We start from the raw sequence: 23,868 nt of genomic DNA, 5'->3' as shown, positions 1-23,868 counted from the left end.
GGATTGCTTTTACCATTTCACTTTGAGGGTGCAACTTCAGGGAGAGGGACGGAGTTATATTTTAAAATAATCGAAAATGACCGATATTAGTGCCGAATCCATAGGTTTCAAGGTCGCTGAAATGAACAGTGACGTTCCAATGCCGTTTAAATCCAATTTCAACCTCCACTAGTATTTTGTGGTTTTCCTTAATGTTTTTATTATATTTACTTACTTTCGATTGAAGGGAAATTTTAAAACATACACAACTCCTTATTTATGTAGCATGCGTCTCTTTTATTTTTTCAAGGCCACCTTATGAAGAGAAATAAATAAATTACAGCGAGTTTAGTTGTCCAATACTTTCAGTATCACTGAAAACTTGAAATGTAATGCATCCTGAAGTCTTAGAACAGTTGTGAAAGAACGGCAGGGAGCAAATCACACTGACACTTTGAAAACAAACAAACAAACAACAAATAAAACGTCATTCTTTTCTTTCTTCTTAAAAATGAACACATCATGTGAAACAAAAAGTCCATAAGAGTGTTGTCCTTGTTTATCGTTTCCCACAGTAACTGTACATTTCGTTGACGGTGCAACTTTTGACGCAACATTCGTAATATACTCCTCCTGGAGATTCCCGTCGGGAGACGCTGGGAAGCAGGGCCGTCGCACTGGAACGAGATTTGAATGGATATTCCTCGCTGGATGGCCAATAATTCGCAGAATTATCTACTTCTGAAAAGAGAAAAATTAAGCAAGTAAGTAAAAACACGTAGCATATAAGTATTTCTATTAGTAATCTATAGATATATATAAAATTGAAACTATGTTTATGACTTAATAACTCTTGAACCACTCGACCGATCTCGATCAAATTTTCAACATAGATCAGGTTCGGGCCTGGGATAGCTTTTATCATTTCAATTTGACGGTGAAACTTAGGGGAGGGGTAGATATTTAAAAATGATCGAAAATGACTAATGTTAATGTCGAATCCATAGTTTTCGGTGTCACTGAGTTCAATAGTGACACTTACAATCGCGTTTAAATCCAAAATCAGCCCCGCAACTTGGGGGAATGGGATGGGACATATATATATGACTGATCGAAAATAACCGGCAAGACAAAAAACATCGTCCATCAGAGAACATTTCAGTAAAATAAAAAGTGATTGACTAATGGAACATATTACTAAATTTTTCTTATTTTAACCAAGCGAATTTTTCTTAAATTTAATTTTTCTTAAATTAAACTTTTCTTACTGTAATTGACGCTAGTATATAATAAACATCAATACTGATTTACGACTCAGATTTTTGAGCAAGCCCTAGCCCAAAAGGAAGGAAGAGTGAGGCCTCTGTAGTGAACGAGTTATGAATTTTAGCCTGTCATGGGGAAGTGTAATATGACAGAAAATAGAGAAAACAGATACGAAATATGGTGTGCTAGCAGTTACAAGAGATTTTGCATCACTAGAAAAGAATTCTGCAAACTCATCACTAGTTTAGAATATAGACTAATTTTGATTTGTAGAATGCGGCAGTACTGTTTCCCGCGATACGAAAAATACATTTTAAAAAAATCGAGACGAAGAGAGACCATTACAATTCTCATCTCGTTTCCGAGGCGAGCTCAAAATTTTTACAGGTATCATTGGAAGTACTAGTTCACTCAAGATTTAGATTTGAAATATTATGTACTGAAATATCCATTCTTAACACGGGGAAAATGGGTTTATAGGAAGTATTTGAGACCTTTTTCCTCTTAGGATACTCATGGGGGATGAATTTGAGCTTAATTGGCATGTCGAGTTTCACTATTTATTTCAGCGATCCCGAAAGCTATGGATTACTTTTGCATGCTATCCCTTCTTTCCCAACTTGCCGAAAACATACTAAACACTTAAAAATCATAATTTAGACCAGGGTGCACTCATCTACCAAAAATAACCAAAATTGGTTCAACAATCTAGGAGCAAACACTGTTACATTCATTTTTATTTGTATAGTTTTTAGTGTTACATGATCCATACTATAAAAAGTATGAAGTGATTGTAAATGAAAGAGGATTTATCAACGTTTAAAGATACATAATACACGTATTCCAATTATGAATATGGTTTAAATGTGAGTGTTGGAGCTTAATACATCAAAATCTTACTCTATTTCCTATAAAATGTAACGTCATCTTAATGCATAATCCAGGAGCGGATCCAGGACCGACTTCTGGGGGGGGGGGCGGTGGATTGTCGTACTGCTACTTAAAACTACTTTTAACAGTCACAAACTCTGGGAGGGTTTTATTTATATATATAAAGTAAAAAGTTTCTTCTTCTGGGGGGTGGGGCGATTGCCCCCTGGATCCGCCACTGCTTTCTTCTTCAATTACTAATTTTGTGTAGTATGTAGGAAATCCATTAGTTATAAAGTAATGTAGACTAATATCAAAATGTATTCAAAGTTTGAATTATTGAGGGATGGGAGAAATATTTATTTCTGAAAAAGAAACAAGTAAGTTACAGTGGAAGACTATGGTAATTTTCAAACTATTTGTATTCAGTATGGGAGGGGGTGCAAATGTGGAAACGTGAGGGTAATGTGGAAACGTAACGTATGTTGACTGCAGAGAGCTTTACCTTAGCGGCAATTGCCATAAACAATCACCCTCGTCCCCATTGGTCCACGGCACAACGTTATGAAGTAGTTGATCAGTGTAGTTAATGGTGGTGCTTCGATTGTGTTTACACATTTTCGTGAAGTTTTTGGAGATAAGTGTTTAGTATTATTGACTCTAACGTATCATAAATGTAGTGTAATACATATCAGAGTATTGTGAAAGGGAGTTATTTGGAAGATGTTGGTGGATTTCTATCAATCACAAGCAAACGTGCTTTTAAATTAACTCGTACAATCCAGTTTGGCTACAGTGCGGGTAACTTGGAAACATGTGGATGGGGAAAATGTGGAAACGTTTCCACATTTCCCTCAACCTAACAGAAATTGCATTCTTTTATTATTAGTAAATAATTTATTGAAGATCACACACATTTGAATCATACAAGTATAACAGCTCGAAGAATCCTTATCTAAGAGTGCGACTACACCTAAACAGAAGCCGCCTGCAGCCGGTAAGAAAACTAAGAAAATGCCCAAAGTTCCTCCTCCAATTAAAAGAAAGAACTGCAGTTCAATAAGGAGTCGGATACTGACGAGTCCAACAAATCTGTCGGTCTATCTTCAGGAGAGTCCGACCTCGATCTTCCAGTTGCAGTAGAAGAGCTCACTGAAAAAGACGCCCTGTGCATATTTTGTGGGAATCCATTTTCGAAAGATATGCGTAGTGAACTATGGATTCAATGCCAATTATGTGTGGAATGGAGTCACTCTGAGTGTGCCGGTATGGAAGCAGATATTTATATTTGTGATTTCTGCTAATAGAGCTTACCTACATAACATCTTTGTCTGTGGACAACAAAGCCTTGAATCGAACTTTGTTTACTTTGTAACTTTCAGTTTTTGTAACTTTGTAATTACTTAAAATCATTTGTTGTTTTTGTTTCATCTACAGATAATGATTTATGTGATTAAAAATATACTGTTCCAACAACTTTATGTGTTTACACATTGATTTACCGTATTTTTAGGGTGTTTCCACATTACCCTCAGTTTTTTTTTAAAAAATCGAAATATGCTAGTACATGTGCCAAATATTGTTTTATTTTTTACGTACATGGTTTTTGCACTTGCGAATTATGGTCCCACATGTCTAATATTCTAAGGCATTTTGAGGCAATTTGCCAGGTTAAATTAACGATTCACTGCTTTTTTTTACTAATTAAATACAAACTGGGTTTCCACATTTGCACCCTCTCCTCTACCAAATTGGAAGTAGTACATCTATTTCTCGTTGCTTCGTTGCTGTAGAGGGATCAAATCAAAGACAGAACCTTTTCCTCAGACGCTAAATCTATTCTCGTAATAATTGTTCTTTAGCATTGTGGCATTTTGTGTGTGTGTTTCTTACGAACTCCCACCCAAAATAAATAAATAACATTGGAGTCAATTCCGACTTCAGGGTAGCCAAACAATAGGATCTGTTCTCACACACTCTGGTAACAGAAGGCAAACCCGTAATCAGAGTACTAAGACAGGGAGGCGAGACCATTTAGGAGGGTATGATTTTTTTTCATCTTACATTCATACATACAGTCATTGTCAAAAGTCTAAGCACACTACTGATTTTTTCAGAATTTCCAAAAAAAGAAAAAAAGAAAAAGAAAGAAAGAAAGCGAGAGAGAGAGAGAGAAAGACATGTATACATACAAAACCTAATTTGTTGGATTTGTTTTGCAAAATACACATTATTGCTCATGGTGTGGTCTTGTTTCCACAGACAGTGAGACATATTTGAGTATGTATGCATTCAATGAAATGCCACCCCTTAGCCTTGACAAGAGCTTTATAAATTTTAGGCTTTTATTTGATTAATTTATACAACTTTTGCGAAGCTGTACGACTCTAGTAGCTCTGAAGTGTCTTCCAAAGGCTTTCAGTATTCGTTAGCATCTATTTACGGACTGTGTTGTCAAGTTCATCTTAGGCTAGTTTTAGACGGAAGCATTTATCGTAGCAGATGTGCTGCCAAAAATCTCGTATAATATTCTATGGCATCAAAAGTATATTGTGCTTTTACACGGTAGCATTTTGATAAGAATTTTGTCGTGACGTAGCAAACAAATCACTGGAGAAGAGCGCAATTATGGCTCCAAAATTAAAAACAGATATTTCAGTCACTATTTCTTCTAAAGCCCTTTTTCGCATATGCTTATTATGATACAAAGGACTTTTAACGCTGCAGTTATACTATACATATCCATAGTTTTTAAAATTTACAGAAGAAATTTCTAATATTTTAATAGAGTACTGTATAAGTAATGGAAATATGGTGTGCACTTACATCTGAAATGCATATTTACGCGGAAATATAGAAATTAAAGTCGAACCTGAAATGCACGTAATCTTCAATAAGCTGCCATAAATTTTTGCTAAGTCTGTAATTTCCCCATTTTGTATCGAGAACAGAACCCAACCAACCATTTCGGGGCTTCTAACCCGTTCCCACTACTGCTGCTGCTGCTGCTGCTACTACTACTACTACTACTATTCCAACTACTATTATTACCCGTTCCTACTCCTATTCCTACTACTATTACTACTACTACTCTTACTATTACTACACCTACTGCTACTGTTACTATTACTAAGTACTCTTACTTCTACTCTTACTACTACTTACTCCTCCTACTCCTACTCCTACTTACTTCTACTACTATTACTCTTACTACTACTTCTACTACTACTACTACTACTACTACTTACTCCTCCTCCTCCTTCTCCTCCTCCTTCTCCTCCTCCTTCTCCTACTACTACTTATACTATGGATCCGTATAGTAAAACTACACGTTGCCACCTGTTACAGTGAACCTGCACCGGAGAATGCAAGAGCACACCTCAGAAATGATTGCTGAAGGTGCAATAAATGAAACAAGAAAGTTTTTTTTTTTTTTTTAATGAATTTCTGTGTGGATCCGTATAGTGAAACTGCACGCTTTTAACTTTGTACAAACAAGGATGTTCCTAATATTTTTTTAATCAACATAATAATAGTATCCCTACTCCAACTCATTTTTCTTTACTACAATTCAATTTCCCATACAAAACAAAGAGCATGGATATTTGACACAAAATCTTTCGCTTCCTTTTAACACACAACGGCGCTGCAATCGGAGCAGAAATGCTGGGGAAAATGCTACGAAATAGAGCAGGTTCTATCGACAAGAAATGACAGGATATGCCATGGCATGGGAAATGCTATAGCATTTGCTACTTAACACGGTAGGATATCGATGATACGATTTTTGCTACGAGAAATGCTACGATAAATGCTTTTGTCTAAAACTAGCCTTACAAGAGCTCGATACATAACAGATTCGGTAACTCTGACGACTATTTTACTTGTTCGTGATATAAGCGTCTTCTTTGCATTGTTCAAGTGTTTATTTTATTTTATTTTATTTTTCGGTCCAGGAGTATCTTTTTGTAATATCTCGTGCTTCAAGGAGTATTTCTTTACTGCAATCCTACCCCTAAGACCATAGATCCCAAGAGTCCGACGCACTGCTCCGCCAGATCACTTAGTGATTTTTTCGCAGAGATTGACTTTCTTCTCTTAAAATAACCACTTGAACACATGCCTCGACTCTTGGTTAACAGTTTCTCTTCCACATTTTATAGTATTTGCATGTTCTTCACACCATTCAACTGGTTCATGTAAATAAAAACAGTAAAATCGAATTTCATAGACTTGCATCTAGTTTTGCTCATATTACAACACGATTGCATAATGCATACACAATTGTTCGTTGAAATAAAAAGGCAATTACTGACAAGGGTTCATACACACACCACTAGGTGTCGTTGAAACCATGCATTATCAAACAACTCGTGACATTAGTTGTCTCTTCATTAGTTATATGTTTATTGCCAAGTAGCTTTCCTCAATAAATTTGTCGCAATGTCAACAAGACCAGGAATTTTCGTACCCTTATATGAACAATGTTTATTTTCTTAAACGAGTCCAATAAACATATATGGACGCAATGTATTTTATTTGGAAAATTCTGAAAAATTAGACTTTTGACAATGACTGTACATACTAAAAAACAAGGGCGCGCAACAGGGGTGGCAAGGCCCTAGAGGAAATTGTATTTCAGAATATCGAAAATCCAATAGAATTTTTACTTTAACAAAAGAGAGACTGACCAAAGCTTAAAACCCACTTTATTTTAAATTATAATTTGTAATTGTTTCGGATATCTAGCATATCGTTCTTCAGACACTATCGAAAATAAATGACAATACAGACTTACATATAGCCATTGCCGTATACAAACATGTTAAGGAGATGAATCACGGAATTAATTGCGATAAGACGGAAGTATTGGAGATGGAGAAAAGAATGATAATAAGAAAGTGCAAAGAAGCAGATTGGATAAAGAACGTAGGAAGAGATAAACTGATGAACTGGACAGGGGGCTTACCTATTAATGAATTATGGCAAGGAAGATTGAATAGCAGAGAGAAAAAGAAAATTAAAAAAAGGCCCTTATAAGAACCAAAAATGAAGGAACGTGATTAATTGGAAAGTGAACACGAAGACTTATGGGATTGGCTGAAGGCCTCAGCAAATAGGAGAAAAGAGAAAAAAATAAATAAATCAAATAAAAATAAAAAAGTACAACAATGACTATATATAGGTCTGTTAAAAGAATTTAAACTTTTTCATAACAATGACTATATATATGACGGTTCAAGAGTTTAAAGTTTGTCATAACGATATTTATATATATATGTATGTATTTTCATTTATTTTCGATAGTGTCTCAAGAAGGATATGGTAGATATCCAAACGTTAGAAATTATAATTTAAAATAAAGTGGGTTTTAAGCTTTGGTCAGTGTCTCTTTTGTTAAAATAATCAATCCAAAGCCATGAATAGTCTTACTATAGAATTTTTACATTAGTTACAGCAAAATTTAAACTATTTTTGAAACATCGCTTATACTTGCCCCCCCTTGGAAACCACAACATGGGCGCCCTTGCTAAAAAAACAACTGAAAGTTTCAGGAGTGGGTGAAGGTGGTTCAGGGGATTAAGCCACCCACTAGTTACAAGGCTGAATGAAGATACCACTAGCCACAATGTTTGTTGAAGTTATGTCCCCTATACAGGGTGTTACAAAAATCTCTCACAATACTTTGAAAACAGTTTTCTCACATCAAAATAAGAAAAAAAGTTCATATGGACTTGTGCTCAAAGATGGATAGTTTCGGAGTTATAGGGTCGAAAACGTGAAACAAGTTGATTTTAAAAGTTCATAGCTTCACTACTATGGGACCTATTAAAGTCGGGTTAAGACTTTTATGTAAACTATCCAAATATCCATGTTTAAGAATGCTCCAGTATTTGCACAGTAATCTTTAGTAAGGTAGGTGGAGAGTGATCAAGTACTCCCAAACAGCCTTTCTATAAAAATGATTGTACAAGTACCGGAGATCCTGATAGATGGATATTTGGATACTTGAGACACGAGTTCCTCAATGACGTCTTGAACCGGCTACGATCGGTCCTATAGCCTTTTGGGGATCCTATGGTACAATTAGTACCATACGGGTGTTTCATGGTACATTGCGTTATAACTCTTCTATTTGAGCTTTTTCGTCCGGATTTTTTTTTTTTTTGTTTTTCAAGTCCAGAGGCATTGTAGAAGGCATTACGTATGGTTTCACACCTTCCTGCGTCCAGACATAGGAGGTGATGACGTCATAATTTTAAAATATATTTTCTCTTATAAAGCCTATGTTCATGATTTTTTGGCGGGCTTATTTTTGCACGCAGAAGATTGAAATTGTGCACAAACATTCAGTCCACCGAGTAGTATTTACCAGATTTTTTCAGATTTCTGCGTTAAAACAGGGGGGGGGATCCAGAGGGGCTAAAAGTTGAAAAAAGGGATATTTTTAACCCAAAAATTCCGTTTTTCGTTATTTTCCCGCCTTAGATACATGATGGAGACACGTGAGTCATGCCGTCTGAAAGGCAGTTCTATTCTGAAGAGAATGATGGGCGAAACATGACCCTAAGGTAATTAGGGATGTCTCAGGAATTTTTTTCCCCTGAGATCAGGGTGTTTTGCGATAATTTGAGGCATTGTGGGGATTCTTGATAAAATTTCTCCCGCCCTTACTATTCAAGATAGAAACTTGAAATTTGGTACACACATTTAGTTTACCAAGTACTATTTATCAGATTTTTTGGAGGTCTCTACGTTCACACAGGAAGGAAGGGGGGCAAAGTTGGACAAAAAAAATGTCCCTCAAAATTTTCCCTTCGACATCAATTTTCCCTCTCCTGGTATATGGTATGGGCATGCAAGTGACACCATTTGAAAGCCAGCTCTATTCTAAAGAGAATTAGGTATGAACCATGATCCTAGGATAAATAGTGACGATGCAGTAGCTGCTTGACTGAAAGTCTAAAAAATAGCCCAAAAAGCCAGGATCCGGAAAGAGATAGTAGTGAAAGTATGGACCTTTAAAGTTATTATTATTATTATTATTATTATTTGCGTTTTCGGGACCCTATAAATACGAAACTATGCACTTCCGACCACAGTTCCATATGAACTTTTTTTTCTTATTTTCATGTGAGGAAACTATTCCTGAAATCTTGTGAGAGATTTTTATAACACCCTGCATAATATATGCGTTGGTGTACTACTTATATCATATAAGAAATTACGATTATTAAACTCGAAACTCCTCTTCATACGCCACTGAATATAAATATGTTAAATAAAAAGTTGTGTGTACAACTTCCCTTGTGACGCAAGGGTTGGTTTCGCACTTTCTTAAAGTATTACAGCAAAGAACATCATTACATTTTATATATATATATATTGTAGTGCGACGATAAAGCTGGACAGCTGCTTACCTGATGATACTGATTTTTTGAATGGCCCTGCATAAACTCCGTTACACAGTAGACTGAGAGCATCCGCCAGTTCTTTGCCGCAGTATCTCACTCTATCTCGCTTCTCGATCAAACGGAAGAAATCTGATTGGGACAGGGTATGTAAGACGCATAGAGACAAAAGAAGCAGTCGTGTCAGCATCTACGGGAGAAGAAGACACAACATTAATAAAATTAAATAGTTAAAAAAAAAAGACATAAAATTATCTTTATACTTTACAGCATTCTATTGGCTCATCAATGTAAAGAGCCTATCCGGTTGCAACGACGTGAACAGTCTTTGAGAATTCAGCTTAAATGTAGAAGAGACTATGTAGATTCTATATTGGAAAAGCAAATTGGCCTAAAATGGATTGAACATAGTAAAAAGAATTAATGTTAATGTCAATGGAAAATCAGTGAAAAAATGAATTCGTCCACATATCTCAAAAACTATAATAAGGAGATGGCTTATTGCAAAGACATAACGAAGAGGTTAACAATGATGTACAGCACGTAAGGTAAATATGGATTGAACATTGTCAAATGTGAAGTTGTTTGACAAAAATCAATAATAATCATAAAGTATACACATTTTCTTCGAATTTCTCAGGGTGCCCCAGGCGGAAATTACGTGCTTCAAATATCTCACATCTTCATCTGAAATCTCCAGACTCGGTTTAGTACGCAACGTGACTTTAGACTTGATCAGGCCAAGGTGACCAGACGTCCCGTTTTAGCCGGGACAGTCTCTTTTTTCAACCGTTGTCCCGTTTTTTTTCTGATTCTCAAACGGAACGCCTAAATGTCCCGTTTTTAAGCAAAAATGACCCTAGGTGTCCCGTAATTATTATTCAAAATATAAATGGTGAATGGAAATTCTACACTTTTCCGTACCAACACTCATTGGGAAGGTTCAATCGTGTATTGAATTTCTGAATGTTCAAGTAGGAATTCAGTGTTCTGTGGTTTAAGTGGGAATTGAATGGGAATTCTGAGTGTTTAAGTAGTTAAAAGCATGGTTGGGTAGTACTTAAAATATAAACAATGTGTTATCTCTCTTACTTCTGTGTTTTGTAAATGGAAAAGACTACTTAGTCCCAAAATGCAATCTGAAAGTCAGATATTTACTTCCCCCCTCGTCGATTCGTATGCGTCCCGTTTTTGCAAGTAAAATTTCTGGTCACCTTGTTGATCACGTGACACAGTCTGGTGCTTATGGCAAACGGGACAGGCCCTTATAGTTTCTCAGGAATCAACAATATGCCCACTTTTAGTACTAAATTTTGTAGGTGATCTGTAATACAAGGGCTTGTCAAACAAGAAAACGATGAACTCATACAAAGCACATTCTGGCAGATATAAAGTAGTCGAAGCACTAAGAAATTATTTACAACCTATACAAACTCAAGAGAACATATGTGTGTGACATAACGCAACTAGGAACTAGGAAGCGCGATATAGTACGGTATCAGTTGCGTTGACTCTGCAGGTGTGACACTTTGACTTGTTTGTTAAATTCATGAAGAAGCATTTTGATTAGAATACTCATTTGATAGTGAACAAGGTGTTGTGATACGGTTTCTTCGACACTACATCGATCGACACTCATCAACTGATGGCTGCCCTTTGAAGAGGACTGTGTGTCAGTAAGGCTTGCTATACACCAGCGTTTCCCAACCTTTTCAACTTGGGGCACACTCCGGGTGTAAGTTGAATTCTCGCGGCACACTTATAGATATTATTATTATTTGCAAATATAAAACACCATGGTAATTTTTTTCTGTGATTACTGATCTTCTTCTCACAGAGATGAAAGCTCGATCACTGGTTTTCCAGTATGCTAATTCATTATGCTTATTTTTTATTCTAATTTTATAATAGAAAACAGTTGCAATTAAATATAGGACTCAGATTTTTAACAATACGCTTTCTTTTTCGAAAACTGTATCCAACCTTTCACTAAGAACGAAGATCACTAAATAACGAACGAACAAACAAATGTCTTGTACTTTTAACTTTGCTGTTTTAACCAAAACCAGTGCATATTATTGCAATCACACAGCTTGCGATGCGTCGAAGTCAAAACACAGCTGTTGAACAAAGTGTTGTTCTGTCATTCACGTGCGAATGAGTGTTCTACGAACGTTCATTTGACGCGTACCGTACAAGTGCTCCATATCTCGGTGTTAGTATGACTCTCAATTTAAGCATAACATAGCAGCTAACCGTGGAAATGTGTACGAGCCGAAATACTGTCTGCTACACAATAATAGATGTAGCATAATATATTACAATTACAGTAATTTTTTTCCATGGTAGAAATTTATAGTAATGTGAAATACAAAAAATACTTTTTTCCTATGTCTTGCAATGTGGTTGCTATAGAATTAATAATTTTGTTTCGATTTCTTAGCGGCACACCAGCGGTCCATTCGCGGCAACCGGTTGGGAAACGCTACTATACACTATAGGATAGAGCCTAGGAAATCTCTAACGATTTTTCCTAGAGTCAAAATCTCAACGTGTACGGCATCAGATCTCATGTCATTTCCTATGTTCTGAACGATCTTATGGAGACTTCTCTTGTTTTAGAGAATGCTCTATTTCGGAATGAGAATTCGTAAGATTTCGATTTGAGCGACATCAGGTGAGATAAAGTGAAAACAAATTTGTTTTCTCCCCACCAGGCGAATGTGGGTGAAAGAGCAAACGTACTCGATAAAATGAAGAGTGGTGCAGACACTGATGCGGTATGTTTTGCTAATTTATATTCTGATTTTTATGCGTTGTTTAGAGGTGTGCTGTTTAACAATATAGCGTCCGGTATCAATATCAGTAGGATGTGCACTAGGGTGGATCCAAAAGAATCAAAGTTGTCCAATTAAATAGCACTAGGTATCAAAAATGGAGTATTGACTAGTATAACATTTGTGTTATATATATATATAATTTTTGTACGCCATCATCATTTCCTGCAAGAGCCTTAAATATTTGTAATTTTTATGAAAATTAGATTTTTTTGAAAGTAGCCTACTGAATTCTTTTTCAAGCTACCCAATGAAATCGAACTAGGTGACAAAAGTTACATAATGACTAGGTTGACTACACCATTCATGATTGTTAAAATAATTTGCATCTTCATTCCCCACATGGGCCTGAAATTTGGCAGTTTCTATGGTATATTCTAAGGTATTTTCTAGATCATTTAGATGGTTCTCAAAAATTCTCGGAAACTATAGAAAAAGTTTAACCAATTGTGAAGATCTGCCAATCGTTAATTTTCAAGCGATTGAAGTAAGTTTTTCGGCCATGGAAGAAACAGATGTCAGAAACTTTAGCACAGACCAAAGATACACACGTGGAATAGGATGGAGCAAAATTGGGGTTGATTATCAAAAGTTGCCCAACAAAATAGCACTGTGTCAAAAGTTGTGTATTGACTAGTAACATTCGTGACTTTTTTCATAATTTTTGTACTTCGTTTTCATTCCCTGCAACAACCTTAAAATTTTGCAATTTTTATGAAAATTTGAATTTTTGAAAATATTGAATTTTTTCAAGCTGCCCAATGAAATCGAACTAGGTGAGAAAAGTTGCATAATTACTAGATTGACTACACCATTCACGATTTTAAAATTAATTTGCATCTTCATTCTCTGCAAGAGCCTGAAATTGTGCAGTTTTTACGGTAAATTTCGAAATTTCACTTAAAATGTTAAAAATGTTTTAAAATCCGCCAAATCACTTCACACTAGCTTGGGAAAGAGTTCTGTTCATTACCATAACACCCATGGTTTTAATATAATCTTCGTGCTTTATCTTATTACCTGCAGGGGCCTTAAAGTTTTGGAATTTATACGGTAAATCTCAAAATTCATTGAAGACTGACAATTTCCAAGAACTGTCAAATAATATCTTACTAGATGTGGCTAGTAAGATTTTTAAAAATATTTTTCCTTTATCTTCGTTACTTCTAACAAGTTTTAGAATGCAGTTTCACAGTACTATCTAAAAATACATTGAGCATAATATTAAGATACATTATGTAAATATAACAATTTTACATTGAAATTATTTTTGATATGCAACTCTTTGCTGGTTCCGAGAACTCACCATGAGGAGGTGGCTGCATGTAGAGTTCCGCTCATCCTCCCACCCCATCCACCCTACCTTTGGAAATTATCTCTTTAACTCGTTGGTTTATATTCAGATTTTGTTTCGAATGTGAAAATAATTGACCTAGCCAAATGTCTTGCTCTGATAAATCCATTTGGAGCTAAGACACCACACGCTTCAGACGAAGCTTTGGTAACAGTTTTAACGCACCTCTCGACTGCTTGGGTATGACATACCAAGTGGAAACAGGCGGAAGGACAGATGAATCTTCTGTTACACATTTCTGTAGATCCTCCTCCGACAAATGGCTCGACAGGGGTGGAGCGGTTACTTCGCGTCCCTGCCAAATGATTAGGCCAATGTAATCCTGAGCACTAACGCGTATTGCTGGAATACTGAACATGAGTACAGGAGGTGTTTGGTTTAGCTCTTGACCTTGTGTCAAGGATTCTACGCATAGCTAGTTCTTGAATATGCTTTCGATCATCGGCGAGCATAGATACCAGTAAATTCTCCGGATGTGCGAAGAAAGCATTGCGTTGAATTGTCCTATCTACAATAAACTTCAGTTCATTGTTTAAGTACCGTGAAAAGGCTATATAGTACGATATAAGTTCACAGGAGCATCCTTGATAGTAGGGTTACATAACCAAGTCGGAGCATACATTTTCATGATGAATGCAACCAGCTCCTTTAAGTTCGAAGATGAGTCAGTAGTGCTTATATTTAAGGATCTTGTGGGAAATGAAGATGGAGTACAAAAAATATTAAAAAAAACACTAATGTTATACTAGTCAATACACAACTTTTGACACCTAGTGCTATTTAATTGGACAACTTTTTTTTTTTTTTTTCGATTGTTGCGCGTATGGCTCAAAAGGGTAGGATTTCCTACGAGATATGTCGTAACAGTTTTCCTCAGGTAAATTCTAAGATATTTCCTAAGACTTATCTCATAGTATATAACAGGCCTAGGAAACAAATTCTTTTATGCACCAACGTCGCTGTAAAATGCATGACTTCTAGTCTAGAAGTATCACTTTGCGATTTCCATTTGTTTCAATCACTCAAGAAATACTTCAATACTCCTATATCGAACGTTGCCGAAAAACCTGTTGATGGCTTGGCGCATCTTACAACCGAAATTTCTTTTTCCAGCAAGATATACACTGACACAGGGGGTAGGTCCCCGGGGGTCCGGACCGTCCCCGAAATTTCGACTTTTGTATAATTTAGCCTAATTTTAGGAGCAATTTTGGAAATTTTAATATAAAATACCTTCATATTGAGTTTGGACCCCTCCCGAAATAAATTCCTGCGTACGCTACTGCACTGACACCAGCAACAATGAAATCACTGCCTTTGATGTTCACAGCAAATATTTCTAACTGATTTGTCTCACCTTCTCATTTGATCACCGTTTACTAGTGTCTTGTAAATTTGTTTCATGGAAGGTTTGTTTCTTTTACGCCGTCAAATATAAACTGTTCTGACAATACTTTTGAAAAGTAATGCTCAGTAAAGAAAGTTAATGGTCTTCAGTACGTGTACCTCAGTTATTGTTTTCTAAAACTCTATTGGCCATATTCAAAAACAATTTTAGGTGTCATTAGTGCCGTACTAAGGATTTGGGTAATACGTGATTAGAATTTCCGTTTTCAGAAGAACATGTATAATATTATCCACGCTTTTTATCTTAAGATGGAAGCCATGACTTTTTCACATGGCTGTCCACATACATTATTAGAAAAAGTTAGACAGTAAGGTGTTTTGAAACAACACCGACAACGTTTGAGAGGTGATTCCTGACACCAAGATAAGAAAAGAAGGATAGACCAACCTGGGTGCCCAAATGCTTCCTTTCAGAGTTATAGGCCAGTGTTGGGGAGTAACGTAACGCGTTACTTGTAACGCGTTACTTTTTAAGTAACGTTTCCTAGTAACGCGTTACATTTTTTTCAAAGTAACTGTAACGGTAACGCGTTACAAATTTTTAAGTAACGTACCTAGTTTGCGTTACTTTTTTCGCGTTACATTTCGGATGAGTAACTACAATATATGTATTTTTTTTTTTTTTTCGGAAAGAAATGTTTCTCTCCTGTAAGTGAATTTCTCAGAATGAAACAATCGAGTATGAATTGCGTATGCCAGTGACCGACAGTCACAGACACACAGAGAAATGTAGATAAGTTCGTAGTGCCACTTGCTGTTTTTTGAAGATGAGGACAGCCTTAGGGAAATTACGTGTACTGATTGCAAGCACCTGGAAGATTTTGTCGTAGATTTTGACAGCTCCAAATCAATACATTCAGTGAGTGAACTGTGAGTGCAATGATACCGGTAGTCTATTTTACTTTGATTGGTGTTGTTTTTATAAAGATGGAGAACGAAAATATTTTACCATTCGAACATTTGAAAGAATACTTTTTTCTTAAGAGTTGAGGATGATGGTGGACAGAATTTAAAAGTAAAGTGTCTGAAGTGCCCCGGCGGAAAATATTTATCAACAACTAGGGTACCATAATTAACGATTTACAGTAAGGGGTTAATATTGTAGTCTTAATAAACTGTGTTTTGATGAGCAGGCCTACTTTATTCCTAGAAAATAGTTTGTTGATGGATGTAATATTGGAGTTCTTTCAGATCAGTTTGCTTATCCTAGATTCCCGTTGATTATAGAGTAGTGTAATGTTTCTCTGTATTCTTCATTTTTAATTTTACATAACAACATTGTTATTATTATATAATTAGTTTAGCAGAGTAATAATAAGCAATCATTTTTTCTAACGCATAGGGATGAACACGAGTCAAGCTAAAACTCGACTTGACTCAAATTCAAGTCGAGTTTCGAGTCAAGTCAAGGTTAATATCCGCGAGTCGAGTTCCGAGCCGATTCAGTTTTTCGCGTCGAGTTTCTAGTCCAGTCGAGTTTGATAAATGGCTCGTTCGTTTTAAGTCGTCTTGAAATCATGGCCTGATTACACTGGAGAACGAAAGCCATGGAATACTTTTAGTGTTGCTCACGAGAGGGGACACTGCTCGTATCTCGTCTCATCTCAATAACGAGACCACAAGAGATTTTTTTATAACAAGCTCAGCTCGTCTCGTCTCAACTGAGAAGATGGCTCGAGCCGGCTCACTTGGGGGTGAACCATCGGCTCGAGCTGGCTTGGTAGGGATGAGACATTTGCTCGGTTCAGCTCAACTAAGCCTAGGGCTCTAGCCGAGTCGGTTGGGTGAGCTGTTGGCTCGGCTCACTTTTCGGTTCGGGTCGATAGTGAATGAGCTGTGAGCCGAGTTGCTCGAGTCGTTGACAATTCTAAACCCAGGCCGAGCAGTTTTAAAGATATTTGGCCAGTGCCCTATAACTTTTAACAGTGTCTGGCTCGAGCCCGAATACTCAACCTAGACCCTCAACCCAAATTCAGAAGCTCGTGAACAATGTCCTTGACTCCTAGATTTCACGACTACTGAGGTTGGCAATCAACTACTTTTTTAATATTCAAATACAAACCGCTATCTTTCTTTTTATATACAGTGTTGTTATAATTAATAATAATAATAATAATAATAATAATAATAATAATAATAATAATAATAATAATAATATAAGTTGTAGTAGTAGTTGTGTCATTCATAGTAATTATACTGTCTATGTAATATACTTGAAGAATGTACTCGGAACTATTCCCAATTCGAATCGAGTTGGAAGAAATTTTTCGAGTCGAGTTTTCGGGCCGAGCTCAAAGATCTCTTTCTAGTCGAATCGAGTGTCAAAGAAAACTCGCTCGAACTCGCTCGTGTCCAACCCTACGAGTAACGCAGTATGGCATTTTATCAATGTTACATTATATGAAAATGTTCATATATCAAGTAAAAATTTGTCCTTGCATTTACATAAAGCGATTCAGAACGTGCAATATTATTATTATTATTATTATTATTATTATTATTATTATTATTATTATTATTATTATTATTATTATTAATAATAATAATAATAATAATAGCGATAGTAATAGTAGTAGACTACGGAAAATTGAAGTCATAATTTGTTTGCACATTTTTAAAGTTTCGGACCTAAAAGTAACGTTTTAGTAACGCGTTACTTTCGAAGTAAAGTAACAGTTACTTTTTGGGGGCAAGTAACGCGTTACTAACGCGTTACATTTTAAGAGAAAGTAAAGTAACTTGTAACGCGTTACATTTTTACAAGTAACTTACCCAACACTGTTATAGGCTGCCGAAAATATTAAAAACTGAATTTTAAAGGTCCACAGCTCCAAAACTATGGGACCTACCGTAGACGGACCAAGACTTCACTTAGGAACTAGTTTGTGCCCTATCGAAATATCCAAGTTTCAGAATTCTGCTATACTTTCGCAACTATTTTTACAGAGTAGTTGGAAAGTACTCCAAATTACATGGCGGTAGCCAAACTCTTTCCATAAAACTTGCTTCGTGAGTACCTTAGGATTCTGAAACATGGATTTTTGGATAGCGCACATATTAGTTTCTAAGTGAAGTCTTGACCCGACTACGGTAGGTCCCATAGTTTCGGAGCTGTGAACCTTTAAAATTAATCTTTTTTCATGTTTTTGGCAGCCTATAACACGTAAACGATGGGGTTTTCGCCCTATGTTTATTGGAACTTTTTTGTTTGTTTTAATGTCAGGAATCACTCCTCTGCTTTTGCACAATGAATTTAGCGCCATACTGTATACTCGATTCACTGCAGGTTTGTAATCTTGCTTTCTGATCACCCCCAGTATTTTACATTACGGTTTTGTTACATGAATGCTAAATTTATCTCTCTTACGTTCTTAGAAACCCATTTTCTGCAAGTAGGCAATCTACAACTTGATGTTTAAGCCGTATGACGATATGCTCTGTATTTATCAATGATGGCCTTAATGTGAATACACCAACAAAAACAAGAAAGGCGGCAAGAAAGCTATGTTGTTCAGCATATGCTCTTCTTTTAAGAAAATATTCTTATTTTAATACGCAAACTTGAAACATGATACTTTGAGTGGGCGGATTTTTTAAAGCAACATTTTAATGAATTACGTTTAGTATCTTAATGCAGGAAATTGTTGATAATATTAATGAGGTTGCAGGTCAAAATGCTATTTAGCTTTTTTTTCCACAAAGTTATTGGCATAATGACAAATAATGTCTTAGATAACTTTTATTTATTACTAAGTAAGTCTTTATGATAGATACCACAATTATGAAAACCAAGCGAGTACTTTTCAGTTTTCTAAATGAATTTCTCTTTCTAATTTTACAAAAGAAATTGTCAGGCTTTTAGGTTTAATTTGAATTATTTCCAAAAATAGTAAATTTCTTGTTGCTTATTTGATCACAAGTCGTCAATAAAACATATATATATATATATATATATATATATATATATATATATATATATATATATATATATATATATATATATATATATATCACAAATTTTAAAAGAAAATCGGTAATTTTGTGAGTGGCCCTAGTAATACCAAGTTATTTAAGATTATAGGTCATACGAAGGAGGAAGGTGCTTCGAACCCACTTAGTAATAGTTTTATATAATTAAAGATAAAGGAGTTATATAAAATTTTTAGCCCATGAGCGTACATATACTCCTGTGCGTAAAACACATAAGATTTACTTCGTTTTCTCTGCAAAAAGCTACGCAATAACTACTTACCCATAAAGAAAAATAATGATAAAAAGAACATCCTCAGCTGCCTCCAATAGTAAAAGCCTGTTACCCGGAATGGGCAATATGACATACTTTATTTAAATCGGAGACATACTTTATTTAAATCAGAGACATACTTTATTTAAATCAGAGACATACTTTATTTAAATCAGAGGCATACTTTATTTAAATCAGAGGCATACTTTATTTAAATCAGAGACGTACTTTATTTAAATCAGAGACGTACTTTATTTAAATCAGAGACGTACTTTATTTAAATCAGAGACATACTTTATTTAAATCAGAGACGTACTTTATTTAAATCAGAGACATACTTTATTTAAATCAGAGACATGAGAGATAAAATTATATTTGATGTTCTGATCTAGATAGTAGTGTTGTATTTAAACTACTTACTACATTCGTTATGATTATCAAATGAAATGGTTCCAGGTAATCCTAAGGGAAGAAGGCTTCTCTCATCCACTAACCTAGTTTTTAGCAACTTCTAACTTGTGAAGTAGTTTTTTTTTTTCATCGCTATGGCAAATTATGTAATTATCCGAAACATTTTTTTAAAAAAGAAAACCTGGCTGATAACATTTTGTTGGATTTTTTAAAAACAAAAACTACCTTGTAGATTAGAGCGCTTCACCTCTTTGGAAGTCGTAGGGTTAGCTCATTATTATTGAAATAAAGAACACAAATAGACTCTTATAGAATAAGGAAAATTCTCGTTATCTATAATGAATCGAATCAAATGAAACGCAATACAACAAGCTTCTCGCTTAATAAACTCCATGTTAAACTACATAGTAAAATATACCGGTATATATAGAAACGTTAATTCAATACAATGACTTTAAGTTACCCAAGTTCTGTTAAATTTTGACACGTGCTTGCTACTACTTTAACTCTCAATACGATTTTGATTAAACTGTTAAAATAAGAGTGATTACCTGATATGATAACTTGTAATATGGAGCGAACGATTTTAATTAGCGGTGTGGTTTCGTCTGCAGTTTCCAATCACATAGTTTATATTTTCAAACGGAAATAACAATTATAGCGATAATAGATACAGACAGCAAGAAAGTCTTCTGCAATCGATTAAGTGGCCCTGGAATGCCTCATCCCGGTGAAATTAAAATACCGCTAATTTTACAGTAATTATGTGATATCTTCAAATAGATAGAAGATAATTGAAATGTGGAACAAGAGCGCCCTAGTCAATATTATTTTACATGAGATACCGTTATCACGACTCACTTAATTATCTGCTTTCGATTTGGAGCCATTTTGAAAATCGGCATTTATTTTCGCGTTTCTAAACGGCTGAAAACAGAAAGCCACTAGATGACTTGTGATAACGGTACCTCACGTAAAATAATATTGTCTAGGGCACTCTTGTTCCACATTTCAATTATATTTTTATCTATTTGAAGATATCACATAATTACGGTAAAATTAGCGGTATTTTAATTTCGCTGGGATGAGGCCTCTTAATTCTCTACTAAAAACCGGAAGAGAAAGAAATCCACTAGAACTTTCGATTTCAATATTGATTTAGAACAAAAACAATAAGGCATAGCAAGAAGCTTTTTTTTTTCTTGTAATGAATTTACCGGTCAAAGAATTGCTCCATCTTTAATCTTAACCGCTTATTCAACTTGCACTAAAAATACAAATCGCTGAGCAAAACAACTTCCGCCTTATGCAGAGTCCTTTTGATGCATGATTAGCGTCCTGCTAAAGGCCTGACTACTGCAGGAAACATATGTTAGTCAAACTCTTTAGTATGACACTAATCACACGTCAAAATGACTCTGCATAAGGCCTCTTTTTCGCCAACTAACTAAACATAGCTTCATCAGACACTGTAATCTCAACTACAATATCTAACTTCATTGGTTACAGTGTTTGATTTAGCCAATGTTCAGTTAGTTGGCGAAACTGTTACACATTTATTATTTTTAAATAAAAGAGGCCTTATGCAGAGTCATTTTGACGTGTGATTAGTGTCATACTAAAGAGTTTGACTAACATATGTTTCCTGCAGTAGCCAGGCCTTTAGCAGGACGTTAATCATGCATCAAAAGGACTCTGCATAAGGCGGAAGTTGTTTTGCTCAGCGATTTGTATTTTTAGTGTAAGCTATTTAAGATACACTGTAAAAAATGAGGTGTTGAAATAACACAAAATGACTACCACTTTAGCGTGTTACTTGTGTGTTAACTCAGCACCAAGCACATCGCCTTCCGAGCATATCAGAAATAACTTGTTACTACCTGAGACAATTTGCATTGGTATTTATCGTTTAATATGAGCAAAGCTTTGCGAAATATCTTTGGCACTTATGCCAAGTAATGAATAATGTTCTATGTTTTCTGTAATCTGTCTATGTTTTCTGTAATCTGTTCTATGTTTTCTGTAATATTGTTGTAAGCCTGTGAATCGTCTGGTAACAGTTACGTAGGCAAAAGTTCTGCCATTTTATATTCATGCATATACTTATGTTACCTTCGTCAGCTACATGTTATATACGTCCATTTGTATGTGAGATCCTCACCGACTACATTGTTTCATATGGAAAGTACGTATAGATGGAACACTTATACAGTAAGTATTATAAAACATGCGTTTTCAGTTATACGTCTGCTGTACGTTAAGTCCAAAAACTACAGGAATTACGCATGTAACCTATCTTTTTAAGTACGCCACCTACATTTTTTTTCTCAGTGTATAGAGTAAAAATAGTAAAGATACAGAGAAGTTGTTTACCGCACTCAAAAAAATATATTCCATTTCCACTTTCGTACCTACTAAAACCGGATATGGTAATTTCAATATTAACTTTTAAAAAAATCACGCTATACGAGCCAAACTTCTTCCTTGGTGTAGAAGTGAAACTTTTTTTGTTGTTGTTGTTTAGTTTAACGTCCCACAATAATGCTCCGAGGCTAAGGTAGACGATGATGGTGAGAATGGACAAAATGGTGGAATAAAGAAAGTGTAGAAACGCCGAGGAAACTCACACATACTGTGTTTGTCCACCACAATCCCGAATTGGCACGAGCGAGATTTGAACAAAGGACCTCAAGCACAGAGATGAGCGTTCTCACTACTAACACACCGTAGCCCGCCACGAATTTTAGAACATCGTTTCACTTCGATCGAAACAGAGTTTTCTCATGTTACTTTAAACAAAATTCGTTTTCTAAGAGAGGAATAGATTCTTTTAAGGTGTATCAAAATAGAGAATCTCACGAGTCCATCAGGAAAGTGAAACTTGGTATATAAATAATGAAATGAAATATTTGAGTTTAATGTCCCACGGTTATGCCCTTTAGGTTAAGGGAGACGATGATTAAGGCAAGTGAATGATAATGGAAAAATTGGTGGAATGAGGATATGGGAGGAAAGAGGAATGGCCGAAGAAAACCCACGGACACGATGTTGACCACTAAAAACCTACTTGGCCGGATATCGAACAAAGGATCCCAAGTACCAAAGGTAAGCGTTTCACCACTGAGCCACCGTGCCCCCACCAGGGGCTGATCCAGGACGGACTTCTGGGGAGAGGGTTTGTGGGTTGTAATACTGCTACTTAGAGCTACTTTTAAGAGCTCCAAACTCTGGGATGGGTGTTATTTATATATAAAATAAGAAAGTTTTCTCTTCTGGGGCGGGCAATCGCAACCCTCCCCCCCTGGATCCGCCCCTGCGCCAAACTTGGTATGTAAAATTATTATAAATTAATGGACATGTGGCCCAGACTTTTAGAAAATTCTTCAAAAAGGATGGGCGTAGAGAGAAGCAATTACTGGTATAGGCCTATATATACTCGCAAAACACTTTCTAAATATTTTCCGTAAACGAATTCCTAATGAATTTATGATTATTACAAGGATCCTGTTGAAGATAAAATTTATAATTGTAAGGAACCTGTGGAAGATAAGTGTAACTAACTGGGTGTGCATGATAGCGTCTCGACATATGAATATCTTAAACAAAAGAAGATTTTTTTTTTTCAAATGTTACCGCTACAAGTTCAGACAGGTCAACGAAGCATGAGATATGAGATGATGTAACATGATGACCGTTCTTAATGGTCTTTGAGTGTCAGAGTTATTTGATAATAAAAATTCAGGCCACGCATCTCTCTACTACTCTTTTTCCCATTTGCTGATTTCTGGTAGCTTCTGGGGAAATTTCTCTTCACTTCCTGCCAATTATTTGTACTTAATCTTATAATTACGGTCTAGTCTAGGGTAACTGTAATTTTACCGAAAAAACAGGACACTTTTACAGTACTAAATAACAGATTAAAAAGCGGGAAGTATTACTGTTTGAATTTTATTATTATATTTTCCCGAAAAGCATATACCTTTCCAAGATCTGAGTCGCTAAGCGCGCGAGCGGTCCCGGGTTCGATTCCCGGTGGGGGTACTCGGTCGAAATAGTGTAAAACGCTTTTTCAGGTAAGCCATCCTGAAT

The 23,868-nt window shown here is 35.7% G+C and overlaps 1 protein-coding gene and 1 long non-coding RNA gene across 6 annotated transcripts in view; one reads left to right on the top strand and one right to left on the bottom strand.

Annotated features, from left to right (window-relative positions):
* Window positions 1-252: 252 nt before the first annotated feature.
* LOC145670391 (LIRP-like) overlaps window positions 253-23,868 on the bottom strand; it is a 103,933-nt gene continuing 80,317 nt past the window's right edge. For all 4 annotated transcript variants that reach the window (XM_081739015.1, XM_081739014.1, XM_081739013.1 and 1 more), the window contains 2 exons: window positions 9,537-9,717; window positions 253-720 (listed from right to left, as the gene is read on the bottom strand). In XM_081739015.1, the coding sequence (XP_081595141.1) occupies window positions 539-720; window positions 9,537-9,717 (363 nt within the window). In that variant the 3' untranslated portion in view covers window positions 253-538. The remainder of the gene's footprint in view (window positions 721-9,536; window positions 9,718-23,868) is intronic.
* LOC145670393 (uncharacterized) overlaps window positions 610-23,868 on the top strand; it is a 95,986-nt gene continuing 72,727 nt past the window's right edge. For both annotated transcript variants that reach the window (XR_014128295.1, XR_014128296.1), the window contains exon 1: window positions 610-743. This is a non-coding gene — a long non-coding RNA (uncharacterized LOC145670393). The remainder of the gene's footprint in view (window positions 744-23,868) is intronic.

This window comes from Thermobia domestica, chromosome 14 (assembly GCF_964235325.1).
Source record: "Thermobia domestica chromosome 14, izTheDome1.hap1.1, whole genome shotgun sequence".
Lineage (NCBI taxonomy): Eukaryota > Metazoa > Arthropoda > Insecta > Zygentoma > Lepismatidae > Thermobia > Thermobia domestica.
Note: the sequence above shows the minus strand (reverse complement) of the source record. Positions and strands in the feature narration are given on the sequence as shown.